General features: G+C 26.1%; 1 protein-coding gene across 4 annotated transcripts; it reads right to left on the bottom strand.

Annotated features, from left to right (window-relative positions):
• Positions 1-106: 106 nt before the first annotated feature.
• LOC129972174 (caprin-1-like) lies at positions 107-27,867 on the bottom strand. Of its 4 annotated transcripts, none has more exons than XM_056086203.1 (12): positions 27,638-27,867; positions 26,436-26,498; positions 24,865-24,951; positions 24,623-24,784; positions 20,775-20,946; positions 17,700-17,845; positions 14,594-14,792; positions 11,588-12,072; positions 5,868-5,940; positions 4,755-4,883; positions 2,388-2,492; positions 107-738 (listed from the first exon to the last, which is right to left on the bottom strand). In XM_056086203.1, exons 1-12 carry the CDS (start codon positions 27,749-27,751, stop codon positions 677-679), a joined length of 1,797 nt encoding a protein of 598 aa, XP_055942178.1. In that variant the 5' UTR covers positions 27,752-27,867; the 3' UTR covers positions 107-676. The 4 variants fall into 4 exon arrangements, with proteins under 4 accessions (XP_055942178.1, XP_055942176.1, XP_055942177.1 ...); XM_056086201.1 differs by having other exon boundaries at positions 108-738; positions 11,516-12,072; XM_056086202.1 differs by having other exon boundaries at positions 108-738; positions 5,868-5,943.

Genomic DNA, 27,867 nt, shown 5'->3' with positions numbered 1-27,867 from the left:
TCAGATTTTATTCTCACTAGTTAAGAAACTTATACATGTTATGTACTTTGTGCTCATATTAAAGATGGAGACACAAATAAAAGTTACAGAAAAAAATTAACAGTAGATAGCATAATTATTTGTATTTTAATAGAAAAATACTAACACATACAAAAATTTCTATGATTTTTTTCATCCAATTCAAACAGATTAATTAATGAAAAATAATAGTACTAAGTACACATATAACCTTTCCAGATTTCCTTCAATATACATTCAAAGAAATTTTTAAAAAATACATCAATAACAAATAATACACTAAGAAGAGAGACTGGTCCCCAACTGAACATGAAACACAACATAACAGCATTAGCTACTCATGCTGCAAATAGCGTAGTCATCCAAACAAGACTAATAATGAGAAAAAGGTGGTTTTTTTGAAGAGGTGTTTAGTGGGGAAAATGAGAAAAAGTTTTTCATAATTATTGAAAAATGAATATTTTTTTTCCCTTGGAAGCACCGCATGATGAGATAACTCAGATATAAAAGGCATATACATATCAAGGCCATTCCAGATTGGAATGGATCGCAACAGCTCTGATCCAAACAAGACTAGTCACTTCAAAGAGCAACTAGATTTATTATTTTTTAAAGGAAAGTAATATGTGGTGAAGAAATCAGGATTCAAAATTAGTCACTAATTCCTGTAAGCAACTCTGCCTCCACGGGGGCCAGTGCCTCTAGGTGTACCTCTTGCACCTGAAAATAAAGATCATTTTTTAACATTAGTGAAGTCAGTGATTTTTTCAAAGTAATCACTTGACAGCTAAATATTTACATTATTAAAAAAAGAAATCATAAATGTAAAGTATTAAACTGAAGATACAAAATGATAACATTTATATAACATATGTAAATGCATAAATGTTGCTTCAAATTATTTTGTGTTTAGCCCTATCTGAATATTATACTTTTGTTTGTATATCAAGGATCCGTATGTCAGTTATATCAAAAAAGGATGACACAGTGGAATGTTATAGATTTTTTTTAAAAAAGGAACTTTTTTTTTTTTTAATGTTATGCATACTTTGGAAAAAATAACTGTGCCTAACAGAAGTGCTTATGAAGAAGTGTGAACAGAAACACTGTTCTTTTCATAATGTAATAAGTGAATGTAAAATATGGGTGAGAGGAAATGAATCTACAAAATTATAAAAACTTAACTTACAAGAATTCTCATATTCAATCATATTTGCAATCGTTTAATGATGTATCATTTTTCATTTATTTTAATATGGTGGCCATCATTTCTGCTGCTCTTTTTCTTTAATATTAGCAAATTTTATAAAAATTTGAAAATGTGGTTGAAAACTTTAAATAATTAATTATTTTTACTTTTTTTCACATTATGCTCTAAATAGAACATGAAAAATAGCTCATCTCTTTTTAACTAAAATCAATCTCTCCTAGTAACAAAGATGAATGTATGTGTTGGCACTCTACAGATAGATTATTTAACCTAGAAGCCAGATTTTAATAGTTTTCACAATAATTTCTGAAAATATTTCTGCACAAAAATGGTTTTTACACTATTTTAAAGTCTAAACAATTATCTTTTCAATGATGCCAATTTCGTCTTCCTTCTTTTGTCTTAATTCTTTCTAGATTAAATGAACGTTTTTAAGTATTTCCATTAAAGTGAATGAAATCAAACTATTTTCATAGTTTCATATCTATGTAGTTTACAAGATCAATAAAAAAAGTGGTTACAAAATTTAGAGGATAGATGAATTAAACATAACATCCCAATTATGTCATGGAACTGGTCCCCATTAGAAAAGTTCACTTACACAATAGACAGAATATCTATAACATAATTAAAATAACACAGTTTTAATGTCTGACAATTTAATGAAGACACGAATATAAAGTTTGTCAAAACAATTTAACTTTATTGGCAGAATATTACTAATATTCTGCCAAATCAGCTATTTTAGTACTAGTTAACCGGAAGATGAACTAAACTAGAAGATTTTTGTCTATCTCTAATCATGAAAAAAGGGAACTTATTTACATATGTATAGGCATTCTTGAATGCTGATTAAATGAACAGTATCATTGTCAATGGTTTTTTTAAATCATGTAAAAAGTACATGACTATTAACAGGTAATTTGATGTGTCATTGTAGGCAATTACATTATAAACTTTTTGAATTTTGTTCATAGATACATATAGAAGTAATAAGTGGAAGCTTCATGACAGTCGATTAACCAGTTACTTTATCTAAAAAAAGTATTTTTCTTTTAAACAATAGAAAGTACACCAGCTAATTCAATATAAAATACAAGTCATGATCAGAATAAATAGTAAAATATAAAGAACAGTTAAAAAAATACAATACATTTACCTCCCCTTGAAGTCAATCCTCTCTTTAAATTGCTGCTGTAGCTTGAACTATCAACAAAATTTTCCCTATTCATGTAAGCTTGACTATTGTTTGTACTTTGGTAGGCTAAATAATAATAAAGGAAATATTATGCAATCTAGATATTGTTATGAAAATCAATAAATAAAACAAACTGATACCTCATGAAGTAGATATTAATTACATTGAAATTGTTAACCTTTTAACCCTTAGAGATGAGATTTATCATTGCTTTCCCATTCATAAAAAATGTTTTCATGATGAAATATAAAACATTTTTAAAAAGGGCCATTATTACTCAAAACAGATTTTAAAGTTAACTTCTATATAAATTATTCCAAACACACTTCAAGAAACCTAATAACTAAGTATCTTTAATCTTCAATTACAATAAAGATGAATGAATGTATGTGTGTCTCTATGCTGATACATTACAAGTCAGACCATTTGACTTAGAGCTACTAAATTTGGCACATACATATTTTGGAGCATAGAAATGTGAATCTCAGAGAATTTTTTTTTTGAAATTTTAATTAGAATTCTTCTTAATTAAAAATCAAGTAAAATTTTGGCGTCCTTCCATGATAACTTCGAAAAATATGAAAATAGAAAAATGGTTTTTACACCATCTTAAAATTTAAAAACTTATCTTTTCAACAATACTTATATTTTAAGCTATAAATTAACTTTCTATTGTTAATGAATTAAAAATAATTGGTCACTTCTTTCTTAAATTTATTTTGCACAAAATAAAATTTAACCTGCAAGGTTATGCAAGCATGGGGAAAAAAATTAGTCTCTATTAACGTGTTACCATCACATTGACAAAAACTCAAATTAAAAAATAAGTTAACTATTATTGCAACTTAAACCTAGAAAAATGTAATTTTCAGCATGTGTCTATATGAATTGAAATAAATATGATATTTTCATAGTTATATATACCTTGGAAAATAAACCTCAGAGATTTTTTTCCCATTAATTAGAATTTTAATTAAAAATTAAGATAAATTTTGGCATTTTTCTGCTATAACTTTCAAAAATATCACACACACAAAAAAAAAAAGGTATTTTGCACCATTTCAAAACCATCACCATATAATTCTTTGTTCTTAATGCTCATATATGCTCATAATGCTCTTCATATGCTCTTAACCAATAACAATAATCCAAATAAGAGTGAATTTTAAATAAGATTTTCACTCAATGAAATGCAAATAATTTGTTATTCATCTAAAAGATTGTATTTTTGTGAAAATGTAAAAAAAGAAATTTTCTTATTATAAAGTACATTTCTGCTCTAGTATTAAATTTCTATTAAAATCAAAAATTAAAGACAAGGTATTGAGAAGTGAATAGGAAATGCCATGCATTTCCCTTAAGAAAAAATAAATGAGATTTATGACTAACTAATCCCATGGGAATATTCTACTCTTAACTTTCTTGTATACATTTAGACTGTGAAAAATTTTGTGGTAAGTTTTGTTACACTGGCAAAAGAATCAGATATACATTTGTAGCCTTTTCTGTTGATCAAATGAATCCAAAGTATGATGGCTACTTATGATTTTTATGCCAAAACCAAAAATTATTTTTCTAACTTGACATAATGGATCACTATAAGCATCTGACTAAAGCATCTATAAGCATCTGACTAAAGCTGACTATAAGCATCACTATCAAGCATTTGACTAAAGATATAAAATTTGAAACAAGCATAAGATTTTGGAAATCAAACCAACTGACAAATTTCACTCATCTATCTATTGCATTTTTGAATTATTATATTCACAAGTTCCCACTCAGACAGATTAAAACAAATATGGATTGAACCAGCAAATATATTTGCTCTAAAATTTCATACAGATTCTGCAAATGATAAATTTGCAAACTTTTATCTATTTAATTTGTTGCATTTTTTAGTTATATTTGTATAAGACATTTTAAATATTGTACCATATTCTGTTATTGATAAGACAGACAATTTTCCTACAGAAAGTTTCTATCCAGAATTTAATAAAACATCTGGTTTAAAGACAAAATATCAAATTTCATGCTTTTAACTCATTGCATTTTTAAGTTACCACATTTACATACATCTAATTATAAATATTCAAAAAAATTTCAAGCTCACATTTCTTAGATAATATATAATGCTTTCCCTTGCATGGAATATTCAATATTTTCCCATGCATTATCTTTCTTTATACTGTATATATATAGTATACATTAAATTTCATTTCCAAAACTATCAATTATCCTTTTGGATGATTTTGTCTCCTGCCAAAAACAGTTAACCTAACAAATGAATATTTTACATTTGTAATTTAACTAAATAATTGAAGTTACCTCGATCATTAGCATATTCTACCTGACCAGCAGACCTTGCATATGCATTGTTTGTTGGTCTATTTCGACTCTCAACAGCTGAAGTATGATTTCCACCACCATTACCAAAAGAAGCAGCAGCATGTTTTGCTAAAATATGTATACAAATTTGAAATCATATACATGCAAAATATCTAAATATTGTATGTATTCAATATTTACAAAATAATACAAATACAAATGAAACTATAACAAAGCAGCCTGCAATATTCTTTGAGAATAAGTGCTCCAAATTGAAAAAAAATTTAAATAAAAAAAAAAAACTGAGCACAAAAATGAATGCAGTGAGAGAAAACAATTCTCAAACGGCCACAAAAAACATATGGCATATTAACAATTTTTTTTACTGGTTTAACTGTAACAACTTTAAAAATTTATTATAATATCCAATGTAGCAAGATCAAAAATGTTTTTAGAAAACCAAGAATTTCAAGCATTTTTGCAGGAAATGCATGAAAGCTAGCTTGGAAGAATTCAATTAGCTACATTTAAATAAAATTAAAATTCATCTGCCATAAATAAATTTGAATATTCCATTCATTTTAAAAAGAATTATCAAAAGCGGTTAAAAATGATTCTTTACTTAATAGTTCACAAGTTCTCTTTAAATTTGATGTTAGCCCTAACATTTTGAGAACGTAATTTATCAGTTAATAACGACAAAAAATTAAATTTTAGATAGGGAAAAAAAGCAAAATCACTAACACACAATAGTAATATATATATAATAATGTACAGGAAATTCATTACTGTTATATCATTCTTATCAAAGATGGATAGGTATCGAAATGGACATGATTAGAAGAAGAAGAAGAAGGAAAAAAAAAAAAAAAAAATGGATTGCAAAGTTTAAATAGTTAATTCAACTTCCAGATATAAATCACTAAAATTATACACAAGTTACTTTCGAGTAGTATATATGTGATACACATCATTTTATTAAGTGGGTAAGATATATGATTATCATTACAGTAATAAAGACAAATTTGAAATGGATACATGTAAAAATGTTTAAAAGCACCAGTTTTGAATTTTCTCGATATTTCAATATTTATTAAAAATGAAATGACTTACTTTCTTGAATTTCATTGATTTCATATTGTTGAGGTGGTACATGAATTGGTTGAGAAGACTCAGTATTGAGCTGCTGCTAAAATGGGTACAAAAAGAATTTTAAATATTTGTCCTAGAAAATATTTAGCATAAAAATGTTTTTAATATTATCCATTGGGAAGACATTTTAGATTCATTAGTTATCATATGCATTCAACAGATTGTACAGTTAATATAGCTTTGTGAAAAAAAAAAAATAATAACTAATAAAATAAACTAATTTTTCAAGAAATCAACAGATATTAAAATTCTTTAGTCACAAAAGATAAAAAAAATATTTTAATTAAACTAGAGATAGCAGAATGATTTTGCTTATTAAAATATAATAAATATATTAAAAAAACTTTTAAATCAAAACAGATTGTGTAGTGCGAAATAGCAGAAAAACGAAATTTTTTAAGCAAATAAGCCCCTCCAATAAAAGCAACACTTTACATTCATAAATACATAAACTTAAGTATTTTCTAAACAAAGTTTGTCTTCTGTTTCATAATAATGAATTGTTAATTCTAAAGTAAAACAAATTTTTGGCATTGAAAAAATATATGAAGAAAAAAAATTAGCATTATCAAAAAAAAATTAAGTCAATTTTATATTTAAAAATAATCCGGGACAAAAGAAAAAAAAAAAAAAGATTTTAATTAAACTAGAGATAGCAGAATGATTTTGCTTATTAAAATATAATAAATATATTAAAAAAAACTTTTAAATCAAAACAGATTTTGTACTGCGAAATAGCAGCAAAAACGAAACTTTTTAAGCAAATAAGCCCCTCCAATAAAAGCAACACTTTACATTCATAAATAAATAAACTTAAGTATTTTCTAAACAAAGTTTGTCTTCTGTTTCATAATAATGAATTGTTAATTCTAAAGTAAAACAAATTTTTGGCATTGAAAAAATATATGAAGAAAAAAAATTAGCATTATCAAAAAAAAAATTAAGTCAATTTTATATTTAAAAATAATCTGGGATCTTTTCCAACATTTCCTAAAATTAACAAATTACCAGTTAATTTGGCTGGATACATTATTTCTGAAAATATCGATATACATATATAGAAGCATAGAATGAGCAAAAATTTCGTATTTGATTTTTATATATGCTGCAACCAATAAGACTCAACATGGCTGGGATGGAAAGCATAAATTTCCTCCAGCACTAACTCATCATTTTTATTTTTTAATTAAACTTCTAATGAAAACTTTGAAGTAACCCTTCGTAATAGGCTGTAACAAGTCTGACACAGTAACTATTTTGTACTGCTCCCTCGAGATAATCTTCTCAGTATTTCTATAAATAACAATTCACATTGTTGAAGAAAGAGGGACTGGGAAAAAAGTCATTAAATGATATTATAATACATATTGGTAAACAAACCTTTATGACCATGCTTTTGATTTATTGTATACAATATATGGCGAAATAAAAAGTTTTCTTTGAACTGCTTGAGAAGATAAAACACTCTTTAAAGACCTTTTTGCAAAATTACAAACTTTTAAGGCATTTAAAAATGATTTTCAAATTTAAGCACTTTTCATGACACTACGCAACATGTAAAATATGTATGCACAACCTGTAAAAATTATACGAACATACATTTTTTGATTTTATATGACTAACTTTCAATTATAGATATTATTTGCCATAAGTACTTATAAGTTCTTCTGGCATTAATTAAATAGTTGATTTTTCATTATTAAAACGCTTAAGAATAATTTTGTTCCAAGCAATGCTGAGTATATCAGTTAATGTATAAATAATGGCCACTTTAATATAATAAATATGATTAAAAATAAACAAACAGAAAATTATTTCCAAAATAGAATAAATACAAGCATTAATCAACAACATGCCTGCATAAAACAAGGAATGCCTTTTCTCCACATAAAACCATAAGGCTTTCATCATAATTAAGGAGGTAGAAAACAAACAACTGGTAGCTAATGTATGTATATAATATTGTTTAACTTCTATTTATCTGTAAAAGAATAATTTTAAGATTGAAATTTTTACAAAAAATACAAAAATTAAACCAAAAAAAAGGGGGGAGGGATAAAAAAAAGCTGTGAAGTTTTTATTTTGTAGTAAAAAAAGTAAAAAATAACCAATATACTTTTTCTTTACTGGGAATTTAAAATAAAACAATATGTTTAATACAAAATGAAAAGCAGCAAATAGACAAACAAATGAACACAAGCCAATTAAGCAAAACATAAAAAAAAAAAAAAAATTACTAGGACAAAGGAATGACAAAAATTCCTTCAATAGTAGCGGAGTTTAAACTTTAGTCAAATATAGCCTGAAAAAAATGTTCATTTCTCATTCACAAATTAATTGTTTTCACTGAAGAAAGTTAACCTCTATTTTAAATACTGCCAAATAAAAATTGCATATAAAAAAAAAAGAAAATGCAAAAACATCATCTAAAATAAAAAAAAAGTAAATTATTTTTATATTTTATATGATGATATATTACGATAATTTTTTTAAATATCAGCAATAGTGTAGAAAAAGCCTTGAATTTGATTTAAATGCATTCTATTTCTTTTAAACAAAAATTTGATCGAAATATGATAAGACAATTTTAACAAATGCAAATAGCACAACCACCTCTATACTAGAAAAAAATTCATAAAATTATTTCTCTTATAAATAATATATCAAAGATAATAATAATAATAATATCAAAGATAATAATATATCAAATAATTAAAGAAATACAGTTACAATAAAGAAATGAGACTAATATACAAATAGAATTAGAGCTACCTATCTTACAAATTTGAAACTGAATAATCACAGAAAATTTCTAAATGCTTAAACGGATTCAGAACAAACGTAATTGCATATGAAGAGAAAATGAAAGTGTAAATTTCTGTTGCGAGTTTCTGTAATGAATATAAACAATGCTATTTTATAATTTTATATATATTATACATTTTTAGCATAATAATGAATTCTCCGCAGTTAAATTTAAGTCTAGTATGTAAATATAGATACAAGAAATAAAATATTAAAATTATGTTTACTACATATTACAGACATTGATCATAAACAAGTTTGATAACAATTTCAAGAGAAAGAGTCTTAAAATCAAAGCAATGTTACGTTATCAGACAGATATAAAGTTTTAAGTATTACTTATTGAATAGAGAAATTATCAAAAATTTGCATTATAATGAAATGCATAAAAAAGTCATTTTCTGTTGTAATACATAATTGTAAAAACTAGTAGTAAAAATAGGTTTATGTCTGACTACTATTAATGAGAGATATCTATTGCATTTACTCAAAATTCGATTCTTTTCATTAACTGTACAGATCACAAATAGTACTTCACAAAATAAATTTTTTTTAGTCTGTATATATTATAGACAATTGCAACAAATGGAATTAGAAAAATATGGATTTTGATGTAGTATATGTTTCTTTATCAGCTTCTTATATTTCTTATGTTCAACCATCTTTATATATTTTATACATTGCTCTTAAAGTAAAATATACTTTCAGTCTAACAGATTTTTCATACTGAAATGCTCACAGGATTATGTGCAGTCCTCATGTACCTAGATCTAAAATGTTACTCTCTTTTTTTTTTCTTTTTGCATGGAAATTCTTTTTTGATGTTTTAAAATTTTTTAATTTACATTAATTACTAATTTTACAATTAATTTGTAAAAGCAACTGTAAGTTCAAATTTCATATAACTTCTTCAAAATCCTTAAACTATGATATTCAGTATTCTAATATCATGTAAAGACTATGGGTTGATACACACAAATATCTCACAATAAGATTCATTTGGCATTTTTGCAAAATGTGATTCAAACATCATCAAAACATATTACAATTCTTTATCGTTTAATGATTTCTTAAGAACTATTTGGGAAAATGAAGCTAATATATTACAAATCATGTACAGAATTACATTTTTGGCCTATTTCACTATCAGTGAACATATGCAAAAATATTTCTGATATATCACTGAATGCATTGAACAACGAATGTGATGCAATAAGGTTTAATGCCAATAAAAGTACAATTTTGACTAAAAATTTCGAAATTGTCTTATTTTGGGACATTAAATTTGATATTTCCTCTTCTCCTGTATTAATTTTAGATATAAAGTCCAATATCAATGATAACTTTGGCATATTTTGTGTTTTCCTCTTTTGGCATTACTAGTTAATGCTTGTTTTCCAATACTTGTTTTCTTCCAATACTTGTTTCCTAAACTTCCAATGCCTGTTTTCCTTCTTACAAGGCGGAAATAGTTTTGAGGAATTTCTCCAATGCATTCAGCAAAGTCAGGCTTGACATTTTGTCCAATCCATGTTAAATACACATTTTGGTTAACTTGTTATTTAAAAAAATTCTTTCATCTATTTGGATAGTTTCGTTTAGTTTAGTTATATTAATGTCCCATTTTAAAGCAACACTAGGGCTATTTTGGGACGGATCTCGTAATTTTAAATAGCGGTAAGAAAACGAGATCAACAACTGAGCTGGTACTCCCTCTCCAAACTTCCACACCACACCAGCGAGAGGAAATTTGGCCTCAACGAATTTAATGTTTACTAGATCCGCTTACACAATGGTTCATTGGTGGAATCGGTCAAACTTGAAGCCCTCCAGTTCTGAAGCCGAGAATTTACCACCAGGCTATCGTGGCCTTTATCTACTTGGAATAAGTTCACAACTTCTCAAAAAAATAAATAAATAATTCAATAAACTCACATGTGAGCAACTAAACACCATCACAATACTTCTGCAGATTGAATGTTGATTGCTATTCCTGCCAAAGAAATTAATTCTATACTCTCATGCGATTATAGCAATCTCATGCATCCTCATAGTAATTCAAGAATTTCACAGAAAAAGAACAATTGCTTCTGAAATTAAAATTAGACTGATCTATAAAAAAAAAGGGCAGCGAGTAGCAAAAAGATGGGTTTTCACGATTACACAATCATGAATGGTATTGTTTCATTTTTTGGTATTATGTCTCTACGATCTTTTATTTTTGTAATATTTAGAGATCATTATTTTTGAAAAAATGGAACCAAGAAACAAAGGATGAAAAAAATGGAACTAAGAAACTGAAATTCTCTGACTTTCCTGGTTTTTATGGAAATTTTCAAATTTCCCTGCTTATTAAATGATTTTATTGGTGCCAAGGCAATCCTGATTAACATACTTGAATTCTTCAAATTCAATTTTCTTAGAACTGTTAACAAAACATGCCTCATAAATTATACATGTTAAAGTTCTAGTTATGATTTACATAGATGATAAAATTGAATAGAATCAGGGAAGGAACATCGATAATTTCTAGCTTAAAAATATAACTTAAAACAATATAGTTATTTACACACAACTACATACATTATGATTCTATGATAAGCAGTAAAAATTTATCTTAAACAAGAATTGTTTTAAAGGAACAAAGGAATTCACATAAGCTTTGTATTACACTATATAGAAAAAATATTTGCTTTATTTTTATCCTAACCTTAACCATGCCCTGGTTGTGTGGGAGAAAAAGACAATCCGAAATACAAAGAAAGCAAATGCAACAAAAATATAAACAGAAAATGTATCCTCACATTCATTTTCAAGCAAAGGGATTGGAAGTTTGCCTGTTGGGAGAGTGCTGACGCAGTTGAAAGTCCACTCACCGGAACATGTGCTGTTGCCATGGGCATGTTAGGATTGGACACAGCACTCCTGGGTGGCACAACCATATTAGTGGGAAGGACATGAGCTGGAGAAATGCCATGTGGTAATGTGACAGGAACATAGTTTTGAGGCACAGCCATCATTGGATGGACTACATTTGAGAAACTTTGATTGGTGAATGTTTGGGTTGGAATGGGTCTTCCAGGATCAAAATCTGCTGGTTGAGTTGTTGGTTGCATTGGGATAGCTTGTTGGGGTTGCTGCTGCTGCTGTGGTGGTAGCTGCTGCTGCTGAAGAGGGGCAGAGTTGTTTAAGACTGCAGCAGAATGGTTCTGTAAGACAATAGCCTCTTCACTAGATCTTCTTGTGCGATGCTGAGTGGCAATGTTTGCAGCTGCTATGGATTGTGGTGCGGGAGTGAATTGGACATTTGCATAAGATACCCCAGGAAGAGTAGTAGATGCTGGTTGATTGTTAGAGGAGGCTAAAATACAATAAAAATCAATTCAAATATTCTTCAAAATTTAATTGTTCTGAAAACATTCAAAATTAAATATTTTATTATGAACCAGTACAAATATTCATGTTAAAGAGGTTATATTTTTATTAGTTTATTAAAGTACAAAACTCAGATTTTATATAATTCTGTTTCTATTAACTTAAGTATACTCTTATAACAATGAAACAATTTTTTCACTCTGATTAGATGCAACTGATGTGCTTATGTAATGAATTCCACTCCCCCCAAAATCATGTCTCCTAATTACAAGTTCAAATACAAAAGCATGTAAGAGTATATGAGAAAAAATTAAATAAAAATTGTCTATAGAATTACACATGAAATTTATGTTTCATCAAGAAATGGAAGAATCTGAAATTAAATGGATCAGAAGTAAGTCATGAAATTATGTTGATATAAGAAATAATTTATTAAATACACACTTTACAAGTAAAGGTTTACAAAAATTTATACAACAAATAAGCACCTTGCAAAACAAAGAACTACAAAAAGGAATGCTAGAAGAGACATTTCATTTAGAGTAGAAAAAGCAATCTACACTAATAAGAAATTTTAAGAACGGAAAATAACTAGTTTTGTAATAACTACAATAGCTTAACAGAACTCTACAATACAAAATTCTACATTATCAAAACAGACAAATCCGAAAAATGTAAAACAGTTTATTCCAAACACTTCAATTTTAAGGAATTATTATTTAGTTTGTATGTGAAAAGGTTAATTTAAAAAAAAAACAAAAAAAAAAAGAAAGAAAAAAAAACATTTCTTTATTAATAGATTGGTAAGTTTTAAATTAATCTTGAGCACACAGATGCTGTAATTAAAAAGTAATTAACAACAAAAGTCATAAAATAAAATTCTACATTAAATCAAAGTACAGAGTGTTTAAAATATATTAAAAAATATATAAATATTTCATCTTTTAATTAAAAAAATCATTTCAAAAATACTCTGATTTTACATTTTGACATGAAAAAATAACACAGATAAGAAAATGTTACTTATGCATAGTAAATTCCAGGTAGAAAATTTGACAAATAGAATTAATAAAAAGTCGGTACATTTCCATTTTCTGACACTCATTATGTTTTCTAAAGTCATTACGTTTCCATTTTCCATTATAACACATAAAAAAATGTTAATAATGCTGCAAATCTCACCAAGTAGACTTTATTGACAAAGTAACTTGTTTTAAAAATGTGGCAGTAAAAGGTTATTAGGTTAGGAATATTCCAGTTATATTTTTGGTGACTTTTTTGTCAGTGCCAGTGAAGTGAAAAAGTGATTAAACATGACAAAATTTTTCTCAGTGAAGATTTTAGATACAAGAATTAAAACTTGCTATGCATTTTAAAAATATAAAATTTTTATAAGAAAAATTAATATGTCTGCCATATACAAGCAAATAGAAAATAAAAAAATTATTCATATGATTTCCATTTTTTCCCCCCTTCTTCTTTTGTAGAGTTTTAATCATTTACTAATAAAAAATAGGCTTCATTCTTACAAGATAAAGGTAACTGAGCTAAAAATGAGGAAACAGCCTTTAAACTCTTTCTTCAATTATATTTTGATCACTTGAAACATGATAGAATTTTCATATTTAACAACTGTATTAACAACAACTATTAACTTTTGATATAAGAATATAATATCAGAAGTTTTTCTTTTTTTTTTAAGAAAGGAAAAGGAAACATTGTTTGAACTCATATAACTTTTAAATTCTGATTACTCAAATAGAGTTCTAAATAAAATGTGCTAAGAACTTCAAATGATCAAAAATAACAATACTGATATGATTCCCTTGTAAATTAATTGCTCAATGAAAATAAGAAAAGGCAAAAATAAAAACAAACCTCTTCTTACTGAACAATTATAATCATAATTACAAAATATAAATGTATATCAGATATACAAAAACTATTCATTTTTACAATAAACAATTACAATTTAAGTTAATGAAAATGACAAATTGAGCTTGAAAGAACTCTTGAATAATGAAATATTTTTTTTAAAAAAAATGATATATCAGATAATCTTGCTAGTAAAATAGCACAAGTTTAATGAAAAAAAAAAAAAAAAAATCAACAATAGCACGACAATACAGTTGCAAGTATTTGAAACATGTATTGTTTCAGATGTCAAATCCCATATTTTTTTAAGTATCCATCATTTTAAGTATTTCAAAGCTCTACACTGAGTAATATTTGTATTTATAATACATATGATTTGCAATGTTTTCTCCTATGTTATTTAAATCATTAGTAAACATTTGAGGGTATCAATCACCCTTGTCCTTCACAACTAATATTATATTGCAGACACTATTTGTTCTTGCATTCCCATCTTTCATTTAAAGTTTGTAAAGTCTTAATTATTTTAAGACACCTGGTATATTTTAAGAACGGATAAAAACATTAGCATTACAAAAATCTACCGATAGTGAATTAAGAATCAAAATTAAATAACAATTTTGAAAAATCACCTGTTATTTCAATTTGAGACTCTTGCAAAAAATTGAGATTACCCTGTCCCGACAAAACTTCTTGAATAGGATGCGCCTGATCAGGATATACAGGTGCATTTTCAACTGGATAATAAGGTCTTTCTGCATGAGGTACAGTAGCTCCACTTTTCTGAAGCACAAACTCGTCATTTTTTTGAGCTATTGCGAAGTCCTCCACCTGCACAATCAATCATGAATGTAATAAATATAGAAATTAGAGAAAAAAATTTGTAATATAACTGTAAGAAAAAATTTTTTTTAAAGCAATTTAATGCAATAGCGTTTTTATTTTAACATACTTTTTGTAAATTGTATGCTGCAAAATGAACTAAGTCATTGCAACTCCAATTTCAAAATATTAAAAATAAGTGCAGATAAAAATTTAATGTTTTATAATTTTACAATATACACATATATATTTATATTTCCAAACTATTTCATTAAAAAAAAGTAATTCTGAAAAATAAAAATTATACATCATTTTACAGTATCATTCAGTACTTTTAAAAATAATAGTTTTTAATTCATTTTTTGGTTGGGCAGACAAGAAGAATTATTAGATTTGGTTTTTTTTTATTTGCTAAAAAACTAAAGCATAGTTTGATTAGCAAAAGATTTTGTTGTCAATTAATTTTAATATACATTAGCATTCAATATGTCTATATTAAGAGGCACTGTAGAAAAAATATAACCAAAAAGAGAAAAGTTTATAGAAAACAAAAAATTTTAGTAAGGTACTCAATAAGTTTTCCTTAAAATCATTACCAGTGCGATTTTAGTGTGCTTTTTTAACCCTGAATCTGGATACACATTTTTGTTTAAAATAAATATTTTATTATCGACATAGCATCTGAGCTATAACTGTTCCTAGATCATTGTTAGTCAAATATGACTCATATAGGTGGGTTGTTAAATGTAGTTTAAGAAAAAAAATGTAAAACAGATTTTAATAAGTTTTCTCGATACTAAGAATTTCATCATCCCATTTTCTTTTGCTTCAATACTTTAGAAGAAAACAGCAGCAGCATTTTCAGTCTCTCTATAAGTAAACTATTTGATAGTTTGACTCCTTAGCCAAACAAATATTTCATCATTTTAAATTATAATTGGTAAATTATTTCTCAAATATAATTTGCCGAATACAATAGAATTGGCAAATATAATTTGTTAATTTCCTCAAAGCAATGACAGCTTTGTACAATAAAATTAAAACTTTTCTTTATAAGTAACTTTTACTGCATGCAGTAATGCTATTTAATATTTGACTCTTTGTGATTGAATTTAATTTTTCCTCAACTGGTTACACAAAATTATTTATAATTTTAGATGATTTGTCATATAATAATATTCTTCAATATTTTACATATATTCAAAAGATTTAAGAATATCATATGAATTCAAAATGTACTAAATAATATTTAAGTATAATTTTTCTGTCACCAGGAAACTAAAATGATAGGCGAAATTAGCAATTAGAAAACCAAAAACAACAATCTATATAAATTTAGAATGAAAGTAAATTTGGATGCTTATTTATTTGAACAAAAAAAGTAAGCCTTTTGCACAAACTGAAGATTAAAGGTATAATTCCTTTCACTATTCTTCCTCCGTTTAAGATGAAAAGATAACAATATTCGAAAAATGGATTTCTTTTACACCATTTATAATACAAAAATTGTTCAAAATGCTTTACAGGCAGAACCCAAGATTATAATTACCAAATTCGGGCTAGTTATTTTAGGGTATTTAGGTGTTCATGAAAACATAACTTCCCAAAATGTTAAGACTTTTGATTAGTCCAAAATTAAGCAAAATCTTAATGTTTTTGTGCTAACTTCAAAAATTATTCTCCCACTAATTTAAAATTCAAAAATTAGCTTTTCAGTTATACTTATTTCAATTCTGCATTTAGAAAATTTTCAACAAATGTTTAGCGATGCTATTAATTACAGTAAAAAATTCAAACCAATATCATTATTTCATCAAACTTTTAGTCATTCTTTTGTTGTACTGACTGGTCATTAAAAAAAAAAACTATGATTAAAACTATTAATATTATGATTTTCAAAAAATACCTTCTTTGGACATTAATGTAAAAACAGGATTTTCACTTTTGTATTTGTTAACATAGGTGCTGTATAAAAATTGTAATGCATCAACTGCAACTGATAATGAGATTAAGAAGCTTAATACTATGCCATCCAGTGACACCATTGCGGAGTTGTATGAAAAATATCGACAAGTAAAACTTTACAATTTATAATCTCACAATAACCTAAAAAACTGCTGGCAACAAGCAAAGTAATCTAAATTAGTGCTGCCGACACCAAGAGCGAAGAAATTTTTACGAAACATGCAGACGGCAAAGTGTTAATCATACTCTCAGAGAGGAAGATATATTTCAGTCACTTTTGAGATACTGACAGACAAATCAAATGTATAACATTATAATGCTACAATTTTTGAAATTAGAGATTTCAATATCTATTGTTTTCTTTTAACTGAAATAATAAGAAACATGATCTTTCTGAAAATAAGATTTAAATAAATAAAAGTTATTCTACAGTAAAAGTATATTTTACAAAAACTGAGCAAAGTATGCAATATTCCTTAAAAATAATATTTAAACAAAAAAAAAATCATTCCATATTAATTTATCAAAAACTGAGCAGAGTGTGCAATATTCATTTATAATTATTCTATATCAAAAACAGTTCTGGTACATTTTTTTCCCTCTCATCAATAATAAAATATGCAAGTCCATAAAAATATATAGAAAGATTAAATAAGACAAAAAAAACCCAATTTTTAAAGGTTATATTTGCAAATCAACATATTACGATCCAATTACTTTAAAATTAGCAATGTAATAAAAAATTTATTAAAATCCCAGAGACTGTCAAGTCAGTATCTATACACACATATATATCAATAGAAACTTCAAAATATCTACTACATCATTTATAAAAATTATTTTATTAAGTTTCCTTGGCAAATAAGATATAGCCTTGCAAATAAGAGGTACTCTATTGTAAGTACCCTGAATAAACTATTTCTAAATGTATTATTTTACAGAAATCTGTACTTCAGAAGACTGTTGCTCTTGGGTACTTTTATCTTCCTCCTTTACTTCTGATACATTTGACTCAGTTTCATTTGGAGCTTCCTCTTCAGATTTGTTAAAATAACTACACGAATGAATTTTCTGTAGTGTCTCTCTCAAAGCTTTATCTGAACAATCATATTAAAGAAAATTTACCTTTATAAAATTATAATAATACAAATAAAAATACAAATAAAAAACTATTAGGCTGCAATATTATTGAGCACTTGAATATTTAAATATCAATTTTTTAACCCTATTTTATTAAATGATGCTTGTTATTTAAAAAATGTATTGTTGCTTTGATTCAACAGGTGTGTATCAAATTAGAACATTTGTGATTCAGCTCATTTGAACTAATGCTTAAAAAAATAATAACCCAATGTGAAGGTAAAATATTGCAAAAACAAGAAATTTAGCTCTATATCATAAAAATCATCTTTTAATTCCACAATATAAATCCACACAATAATTTGTAACAATTCCTTAAATATTTTGAACTAAACATTTAAAATACCATAAATACAGTTTTTTTTTTTTTTTTAAATCATTAAAAAACTGACCTTATCACAACTTATTCTTCATTTTGAAGTACTCTATAATTCAACATGATTATTTTGAAACTGAATATGAATCACAATTAACTTTAAATGAAAATATTTCCTGATTTACCAATCTGAATTTTGAGCCTCAATACAATGAAATTTTATTGATACATAAAAGTTTGATATAATTGTTTCGATACAATTAAAATAAAACAATTTATATTTCTATTGTATTACACATTTGAAATTCCATGGAATCATCAATCTACATTGTAAAGAATAATCACACAACAGGATCAGATCCACAGGGCATGTAAAATACTTATGTATAAAGACCCTTTACGTAGATAGAGGGCTGCCATGGTTCCCCTAAAAAAACATGAACTTTTTAAGAACCTCTTTTTTTTAATATCATATATCAATAATTTGCCTTAAAGAAAAATAGCCAAATCATAGCATGAACTATAGCAGTTCAATTATATCAATTCATTAGGTTTCATCGTGTACAATATTTATTTGTCCTTTTTTTGTGCGTGTGTGTGTGCAAATATTAAACATATCCACCAGCATAATTTTTTTCCTCCAAATTTTTCTGATGAATTAAATCCATAGCTGATATCATAAATGAATAAATCTTCAGCCAAATATTATATATGTATATAATTTTCAAAAATATTCAATTTCAAATAAATTGGTCCAGAAAATAAATGTGAAAACTTTATAATAAGATTTGTCAAACTGTGGGATATGCATCAATAATGGTACATTACATAATTTTTGGTGGTCTAATTTTTACACAAAAGATTTAACTGAATATCAAATCGAATTTTTAGAATCTTGTTTTAATCTCTATTACTCAAATATAAATTTTGTTTTTGTCCCCCTTTTTTAAATTGACATTTATTTCAGAGTGTCATAGTGGAAATGTGTGCTAATCACAGGTCTCGGATAACTACTTTCCTGCAAGGTAAAAAAATGAAGGATAAAAGATCCCTTACTATCCTTCCTTAGATATTTCAACATTGTGCCAGATAATATCAATTCTTGAAAGAGATCAGCTATTAGGTATCTTATGTGACAGAAATCTCATAAATAAGTTCAATAAAGATAACTTTTGCAAATTCTGATTCAAAAGAATAGATAAATGTAAGTATATTTTTTAGAAAACTAACATCTTCTAATACATCATGCAGTTGAAATATTGGATTTTCAGCCATGCTGCAAGTCAAAAATATATATAGGATATGGGTAAGACGTCTAATAATTTGAAATAAGTGATGATAAAGTCAAATATATAAAAAATGGTTACAACAAGGCTCGTTTGGTGCATTAATTTTCATCAATAATTCATCTTAATATCCACAAATATATATTATGTACTACAATATGTAATTATATTTGTATTTTATAACATTCATTTAGAGACTATTTGAGCAACATAAGTTCAAAATGTCTTATTCTTGGATTATAAATACAAAAACTTTCATGATGATGCATATAATTGTTTTTTATGTGGTGCAAAATTTAGAAAACTTGAAAATATCTATTTATAGGGTGAAAAGGCAATTGTAATCAAATAGCACAACCGTAACTTTGTCCCTGCAACTAGAATTACCAAACAAAACATACAAAATTTCTTCCACAGCGTTACAACTTGCTTTTTATATGATGACTATAAAAAATTTTGCATCTAAGATGAACTCAGCACAGCATAAGAAGGTGCAACCAAAAGTCACATGACATGTGTGAATGCATTTATAATGCAACATCACATGAACTGAACTCAATGGAAGCTTATCAGTTTGATTCTCAAATTATTATATCTTTATGGAAAAACTGTATAGGTACTGATTGCATATATGAATTACACATTCTTTATTTTCCAGAAATTAATGTATTATTCAGGAACAAAAATATTGTAATGTTACCTTTTAAAGGTCTCTAAAATCTAAATTTAAAATAGTGGTTGAATTGAATTTATTCACTAATTGTAACTTTAAACCTTTTTTTAAGTGACTTGTATCATTGCAATTTTAGTTCATCTATATATCACATACAGCATTTTATTCAAAGGCAATTTTTTAATCACAGCCCTTCCATTCGGATATCTTTTCTCAGCCATAATTCAAGATAGTGAATCATTTGAAGTTCCTTGATATAAATAAATAAATAATAATAAAAAACTACAGAATTATAAAAAGTTGAAAATTAATTTTTCAGGAAATTTTAATCTGCATAATTATACATTTTACTTCAGTAGCAATGAAATAAGACTTTGCAATCAGTGAAAAATTATCCATAAAATTACACTTATGAATTTTGAAGTTAAAAATAGAATAGGACTTCAATAATTATTTTTTTTAATCAATTTTAAGCCATTAAAATTCATTGGAGTGCTTTATTACCATTGTGAAAGAGGAAATTCCTTTCCACATAATCAGGCAAAAAATATCATTTCAGACAACTAAAAGTGACAAGTAAAAATTCAAAATAAGCACACATAAAAGGATACAAGTTGTTCCAAATGCTTCTTTATTTTTAGCATCCAGCAGTGCTTGAATATGTTCTGCCGCAGAAGATAAAGCAGTATCAAAATCACTGCTATTGTCGGATTCTGGGTCTCTTTCAGGGCAAATTGTTTTGTACAGTTCATCAAGGCTATTTAACTCTTCTTCAGTAAGTTTCTAAACATAATAAAGCATCATTGAATAAATTAAGTAAAGAAGTTCAAGGGTGAACATTTTGTCACGGAATTAATAATAAGACAATTCTAATTAATTTAATGACTACCTAATTCATTGCCCAAACTTTTATCAGTTCTGTCAAATATAAGACAAAACATCTCTGCAAATCTATTAAGAATTTAAAACAAAAACTGAATACAGGATATTAGTAGAAAATAACATATAATACTTGGTTCTGATCTACTTTTATAAAAATACTACCTTAGGAAGTTGCAGGATTGTACCTGTGAAAATAAAATGCAGCTTGAAAAATTGTGCATTTTTTCAGCAGTCCTAATCCTCATAAACCTAATCATGGTAACTTGCTTGCTTGCCTGCCTTCATTTTTGGTTAACAGAATTTGCATGTTTGCAAAAAAATATTGTGCTACATTCTCATACCCTCTAAGAAAATGCTTTTTAATTCAATGGCATCTGTGGTGTTTACCACAACAACAATTCTAATTTAAGAAAATAGTTGGTCATATTTTTTAATGATTTAATCGTTCATAACTACTAAATGATATTCAATATATCGATGAAGTCAAAGCGTAACTCAAAATTAAGTCTATAACGAACAAGTTTGCTTATTTTTATACTTAACGAAAAAAAATAGTATGAAGGAAAATAGAATAAATTTTAATATACAAGTTAATATATTAAAGAATCCAAATTTAATCCAAAGAATTAATATTTTTAAAGAATCCAAAGGGCTAATTAAATCAATGAACTACTAAAAATTTTATAATTTTTAATAATGAATTTTATATACCTTACAGTTTATTTCTATAAATTATACAAAATTCCATATAGTTATTTCAAACATATACATAAAATCGCTTTAGTTTTATATATGTAGATTTCTTGTTTTTATAAGAAAAAGATACAGTTAAAGTACAGTTTATACAAAAGTAAAAAACATAAAAACAGCAATTTTAGTAGATATCAATATTGGCTCCTAACAGAGCTATAAAAATCATTTATAAATCTATACCCTATCCCACTAAAAAAAGTATGATGCTTTTTGTTACAGATAACATTCCATATATTTCTATCCATCAAAACATTATATTAAGGTACCATTATGTTCAGTTCTTAGTAGGTTTTCTAAAATACAGTAGTGGCCAAAATTTCAAACCTTTTAGAAAAAGCACATTTTAAAGATTTAATGGTTCATAACAACAATTTTATTAAGAAATATACTATAAAGTTGCATGTCAATATGATTGTAATTTAAACAGAACTTTTATGCAAGCTTTATTTACCATTCCAAAGAGTTTCATACTTTTAATTTCTTAGTTGTTATTATGCGATGCCCTGACTGGATAATTGCTTCAATAGGACTTTAATACTTTATCCTCTGTACCAAAGATTTTTAATTGTATTACAGTCTGGGCCCAGACCATTGCAATAGTGAAATGTGATTGTCTTGAAACCAATTTTTATGCATGGCAAAAACATGACATGGGGTTAAATCCTGTTGAAATACAAATTCTTCATTATCCAAGAAAAGAACACATGCCAAAAGTTTTGGAATGAGTATTCCATTTTTGTATTGGATTTGATTTTGTATTTTTGTATTTCCATTAAACAAACAAATTCTATCCATGCCTGTCATACATCCTCAAATCATTATATTAATTGAGTGTTTAAAAGTAGGTACAATGGAAATATGAAATGAAAATCCTCTATTCTTTTCACTACAAATTTAGTGACATTGCTACTAAATAATGAGATTTTGGTCTCATCAAATCACACACCACAACTATTTTGCAGTCCTAAAAACATAGATTTTTATTCAGTTTAATATTTTTTTATTTATGTTCCAGATTTAACAATGTCTTTATTCATAGTAGTTAGACCAGATTTCTGAAATTTGCACTGAATGGTCCTTGCACTCACCATTTTACTTTGTATACTCCCAAATGATTTTCTTCTGTCATATAAGACACCGTCTGTTGAATATTTTATCAGCATTTGGTAGTTGGCACTTTTTCCTGCCTCTACCAATTGGGTTTTGTAATCTCCGAGTTTACTTACTCTCCTTCAAAAATTCAGAAATAATACTTTTAATTAAGATTTCCCCCCAATTTTCTTCTAATTTCATTAGAATCAAAACCTCATTCGTGCAATAGCAAATCGTAATATCATTGGAGGAGGATAGGGATGACCAGCCAACTCTTAGTGCCATTTATTTTTTTACATTTTGATGACTCACAAAATGGAATATGAAGGGGGGGGGAATGACCAACTTAATAGTAACACACACAAAAAAAGACCTTCCCTCAGTTCTAAAACATGGGACCAATTCCTGAATTCCACTAATAACAATACTACCTTACTGACTTCTAAACAATCATGTTCATTGGTACATCCAAATAAAGAAAAGATATCTCTTATCAACTGAAGCAAGGTATGCTTCTTCCGTTTATTTCACTATAATTTAAAAAAAAAATTAATAATAATGCTAAGTGAATATATTTTACTGAATCACATTCTTCTTAAATTATCTTTAAAATAATATGTAGCTTTATGGTATTACTACAAATACTATTGCTGTCATAAGCCATTTAATCTTCAAAATGCACTTTTTCTAAAAGGTTTCCAAAATTTTAGCCTCTACAAGTACTTAGTAAGTTATAATCCTTTTTTTAAGAAATGATGACGCAGAGAGCTTTCCAGAATTAATTGAAGGAAAATAAAATTTCAAGGTCCAATATGAATAAACAGAAAAGTACAATGTTGATATGAATATATATAAGTAATTTTTTAAGATTCTAAATGGATTAAAAATAAACATATACATCTTCAAAACGACACTTGCTCTCTCAATATAAGATAAGCCAAAACTTTTATTATTTTAGGGAACAGGACTTATTTTTAATTTATATAACAGTTTTGTTTAAAATTTATCCAATTTTAATATGATTCATTCAAACTCTAAAATTTAGCTGTTTTGAAATTATAAACAAAAATAGTATATAATTATAAAAAATCACTCGTTATTGTGTTATTTACTTATATAATAATAATCTGCTTATCAATAAGAACCATCAAAATTAGAAAGTGAAAATACCTTAACAGCAACTCCAAATAACAGGTAAATTTTGATGTAATATGTTAGAATTTAAAACTTTATTACCTTTAAAAAATTATCAATTAAAAAGGTATCAAAGTTATTGATTTAAGCTTAATATAAATGTTTGGTGCAATATACCTATATTGGTCCTTCTGCCATTAAACCAAACCAAACTAATCTTAATATTTTTATTTATTTATTTTGAAATTTCGAAGATTGGACAGCCAGAAACACATAAACTAGAGAAGCACATTCCAAGTTAATCTATAAATATTTTGATTTCTGTTGATTAAGAATTCATACTAAAAACAAAACAAAAAAACTAAATTATGGCTATTTCAAAACTTCTTCATGAAAAACAAACTTTTAATCTGAAAAAAATTAAATAATCAAATTCTAAGAAATTTTAAAAAAACGCTATGCAGGAATCTAACACAATATGAGGAATGGGTACAATTTAATCAAATTATCCTTTAATATACTTTAATTCACATATTCATAGAACAATATAATAACTTTAAAACTCAAAAGAAAAGCTTATTTTTTAAAAAAATCTTACTACAGCTCCTTTGTTTCCTTCCAAAAAATCTTGCCTTATATCATCACCTCCCATGCTATTTAAAAGATCTTGATAAACCATAATTTCCTTTATCCTTTGTAATTCCTGTTGTTGTCGTTCTAACTGCTCACGCTTTGCTGCTTTCTTTTGAGCTTTTGTGTTCTGAAAAAATAGCATATATATATAGCATATTTATATATGGTTAGATGCATATTACTTTTAAGTAAAAAATCATGCAATACCTCTTGAACAACAGTCTGGAACTGTTTTTGAAGTTCTTTTGCAAATTCCAGAAGTTCTACAACCAAGTCATACTTTTCAACTGCTTTCTGCAATAATTAATATTTTAATTATATATGAAATATATATTTATTTTCAGCAAAATCAAAGACATATATTATTAAACTGAATCTGTGAAAACAATCTTATAAAATATAGTAAACAAGAAAGAGAAGTGAACAGATTATAAAAACAAATCAGAAATCAATCCATTAAAAAAGAGAGAAGGGGAGCAGAATTTTAAAAACTTTATTAAAATTCAATGGATTTTCTTCAAAATTCCCTTACTTTGAATACTCTAAAACATAATAAGGCTTTCAATAAACACTTAATGAAAATGAATTCAAATGTTGATTTAGTATTTTAAAAAATGCATTTTCCCATATAAAAAAAAAAGATTTTACCTTATACAATACCTTTCCTATTGCATTAAAATAGATATCTTAAACTATTTACCTTTAAATTCTCTTTTGCAATGCTGAAATATATATTGCACATTTCTTTAAAAACCATTGTTTTGAAGAGGAAATTGGCCATTTATGATTGTTCAAAAACAACTTAGTACAATAAAAAATTTTCAACTGCTAAAAAAATTCATTGATTCAACAGATACTCTCATTCTTAAATATAAAGTTGCAGACAATAAAAAGGCTCTCTGTATTATATTTGCTTTTTTGTATCTTATTTACAGATATTAATTTTCTAATTCCTTCCATTCAGATTCTACTTCACCATGCTAACTAGTTTAAAAAGGGTGAAGGAAAGAACACCTAAATCAAATATTATCACTGATCAATTTAGGAAAAATTCTATTCTGAAGCTATATAAGCTTCCATACCCCCCTTTTCCTTGCTTTCGATTTTATTTGCTCAGAAAGTGTCATTTTCTTATCACAGATTTAACAAAAAAAATATGAATAACTGCAAAAAATTTAATTCTTTCCTTGATCACGAGGAAGATGATTAAAGATTTGATTTCTATTTAACTGATTCCCCACTTTCTTTACTTCAAAAATGCAGTTTATATAAAAAAAATATAATATAAACAAAAGGCATCTTTTGATGATGTTTCAACAATTTCTACCACCAATTATATGTTTTAAGGAATTTTCACATTAAATTAAACATCACAAATATAAAAATATTTTTCTGTAACAAAAAAATATTGCATATATATATATGCATTTGAGAACACAATATGTATTTATTAGAATACACTCAAGGAAAAAAGAAAGGTTTACTTCACAAAAATAAAAATATGTAAATTTTTAAGAAACTACATAATAAATGATAGTTTCTTACAGATTTGTGTAAAAAAGGAATTTTAATATTAATTTATAATTTAAGGTATTTCGTAATGCAAGATATTTTATTTATTCAACTATATACAAAGTTGCAGTTTCATTAAAAAAATATTTATATTTAACAAAAATATAATGCAGACCAATTCTTTTCATATAAAATAAATAATACATATATAAATAAATTATAATAATATCATTTAATTCAGAAACATTCACACAAGAAAAACCCACTTTTTGATCCTCATTCAATTCTTTTCCATTTTGAGAATCATGTCGATAAGTATCAAGCTTCCCCTACAGAAAAATATAACATTTAGTTTTATTATACTTTAAATAGGAAAAATATTTATGGCACTTTATAATATATATATATATATATATATATATATATATATATATATATAAAGTACTTGTAATGGCAAATCCTTCCATTTTTTAATTATCTGATATATATAAACTAAAACAACCACAAAAAACTCCACTCAAAGATTTCATAATTTAATATATACAATAAATATATAATAAATTCAACATTAAATATAAATATATTTATTAAGAGTTTCGCAATATTCATATTTATAGTTTTCTCAACACATATAAATCTTAAAAAATGTTTATTTCAAACATTTACTGTACCTTTATATTTATTAGTATTTTCATGTTCCCACATTAAAATTCTTATTAATTTCTAATCATACATGATTTTATACAACCCAATTAAGGCACTGTGAATCTTTTTTTTAGTAAATACATGTAAGAAAAAATTTCATCCTGATGAAGTCAGAAATTCATTAATTATAAAATGTAATTCAACTACCTCAGAAAACAACAGTTCATTTTCTCTAATATTTTAAATGTTCAGTCTATTAAATGAATGTCAATATTAGTAAAATATCCATATCTGTATCATAAAATGAAACATCATGAAATAAATCAAAATGAAGAAACTTGCAAGTTTTTAACTCAGATTCTCGTTCACAAAGAGAATTTCTATTCATATATAAACATTAATAATCCCATACTAATCTACAGATACAATAAACTCTCAAATAGAATTACTACTTCGAAACAAAAATATTTGCATCGATACATACATTCTACGTATAAGTTTTATATATTGAACAATCAAGTGATTTTTAAAATTTCAATTAACTTCTATATTAATTCCTAACGAATTTCGCTTACAACTATGAAAAAAATCAGATATGTGCACTTTTACTAAGTACTAGAATTTTAAAAACTGTTTCAAAACAATCTATGACGCTAGGTATGAAAGATCCATTTGACATAACACCGAATAATTTTCCTTCATTTCATTCAATAAATACTCATAAAATCTCATTAAATAATCATTTATATTAGCCATTCAGGCTAGTGACTTATGCAAACTATACATATTTTAAAACTACGGAAAAGAAGCTTTTTATACGAACCTTTCGCTTTTCTAAATTTCGAACCTTTTTTTCAACGATTGTAACTATTTGTTTCATAGGATCAAACGCTTCCATTGACGTTTGTTTTTCAAGCTTTGTTGATGCTGATGGCATTTTGAATATTCTAATTATTTACAACATTTATAAATATCAATAAGAATAAATATAAGATTTAAAAACTCTTCTCAATTCAATAGCAATGCAAGGCCAAGAAAATTTATGTTGCCAAA

This window comes from Argiope bruennichi, chromosome 6 (genome assembly GCF_947563725.1).
Source record: "Argiope bruennichi chromosome 6, qqArgBrue1.1, whole genome shotgun sequence".
In the NCBI taxonomy this organism is placed as follows: Eukaryota; Metazoa; Arthropoda; class Arachnida; order Araneae; family Araneidae; genus Argiope; species Argiope bruennichi.
Note: the sequence above shows the minus strand (reverse complement) of the source record. Positions and strands in the feature narration are given on the sequence as shown.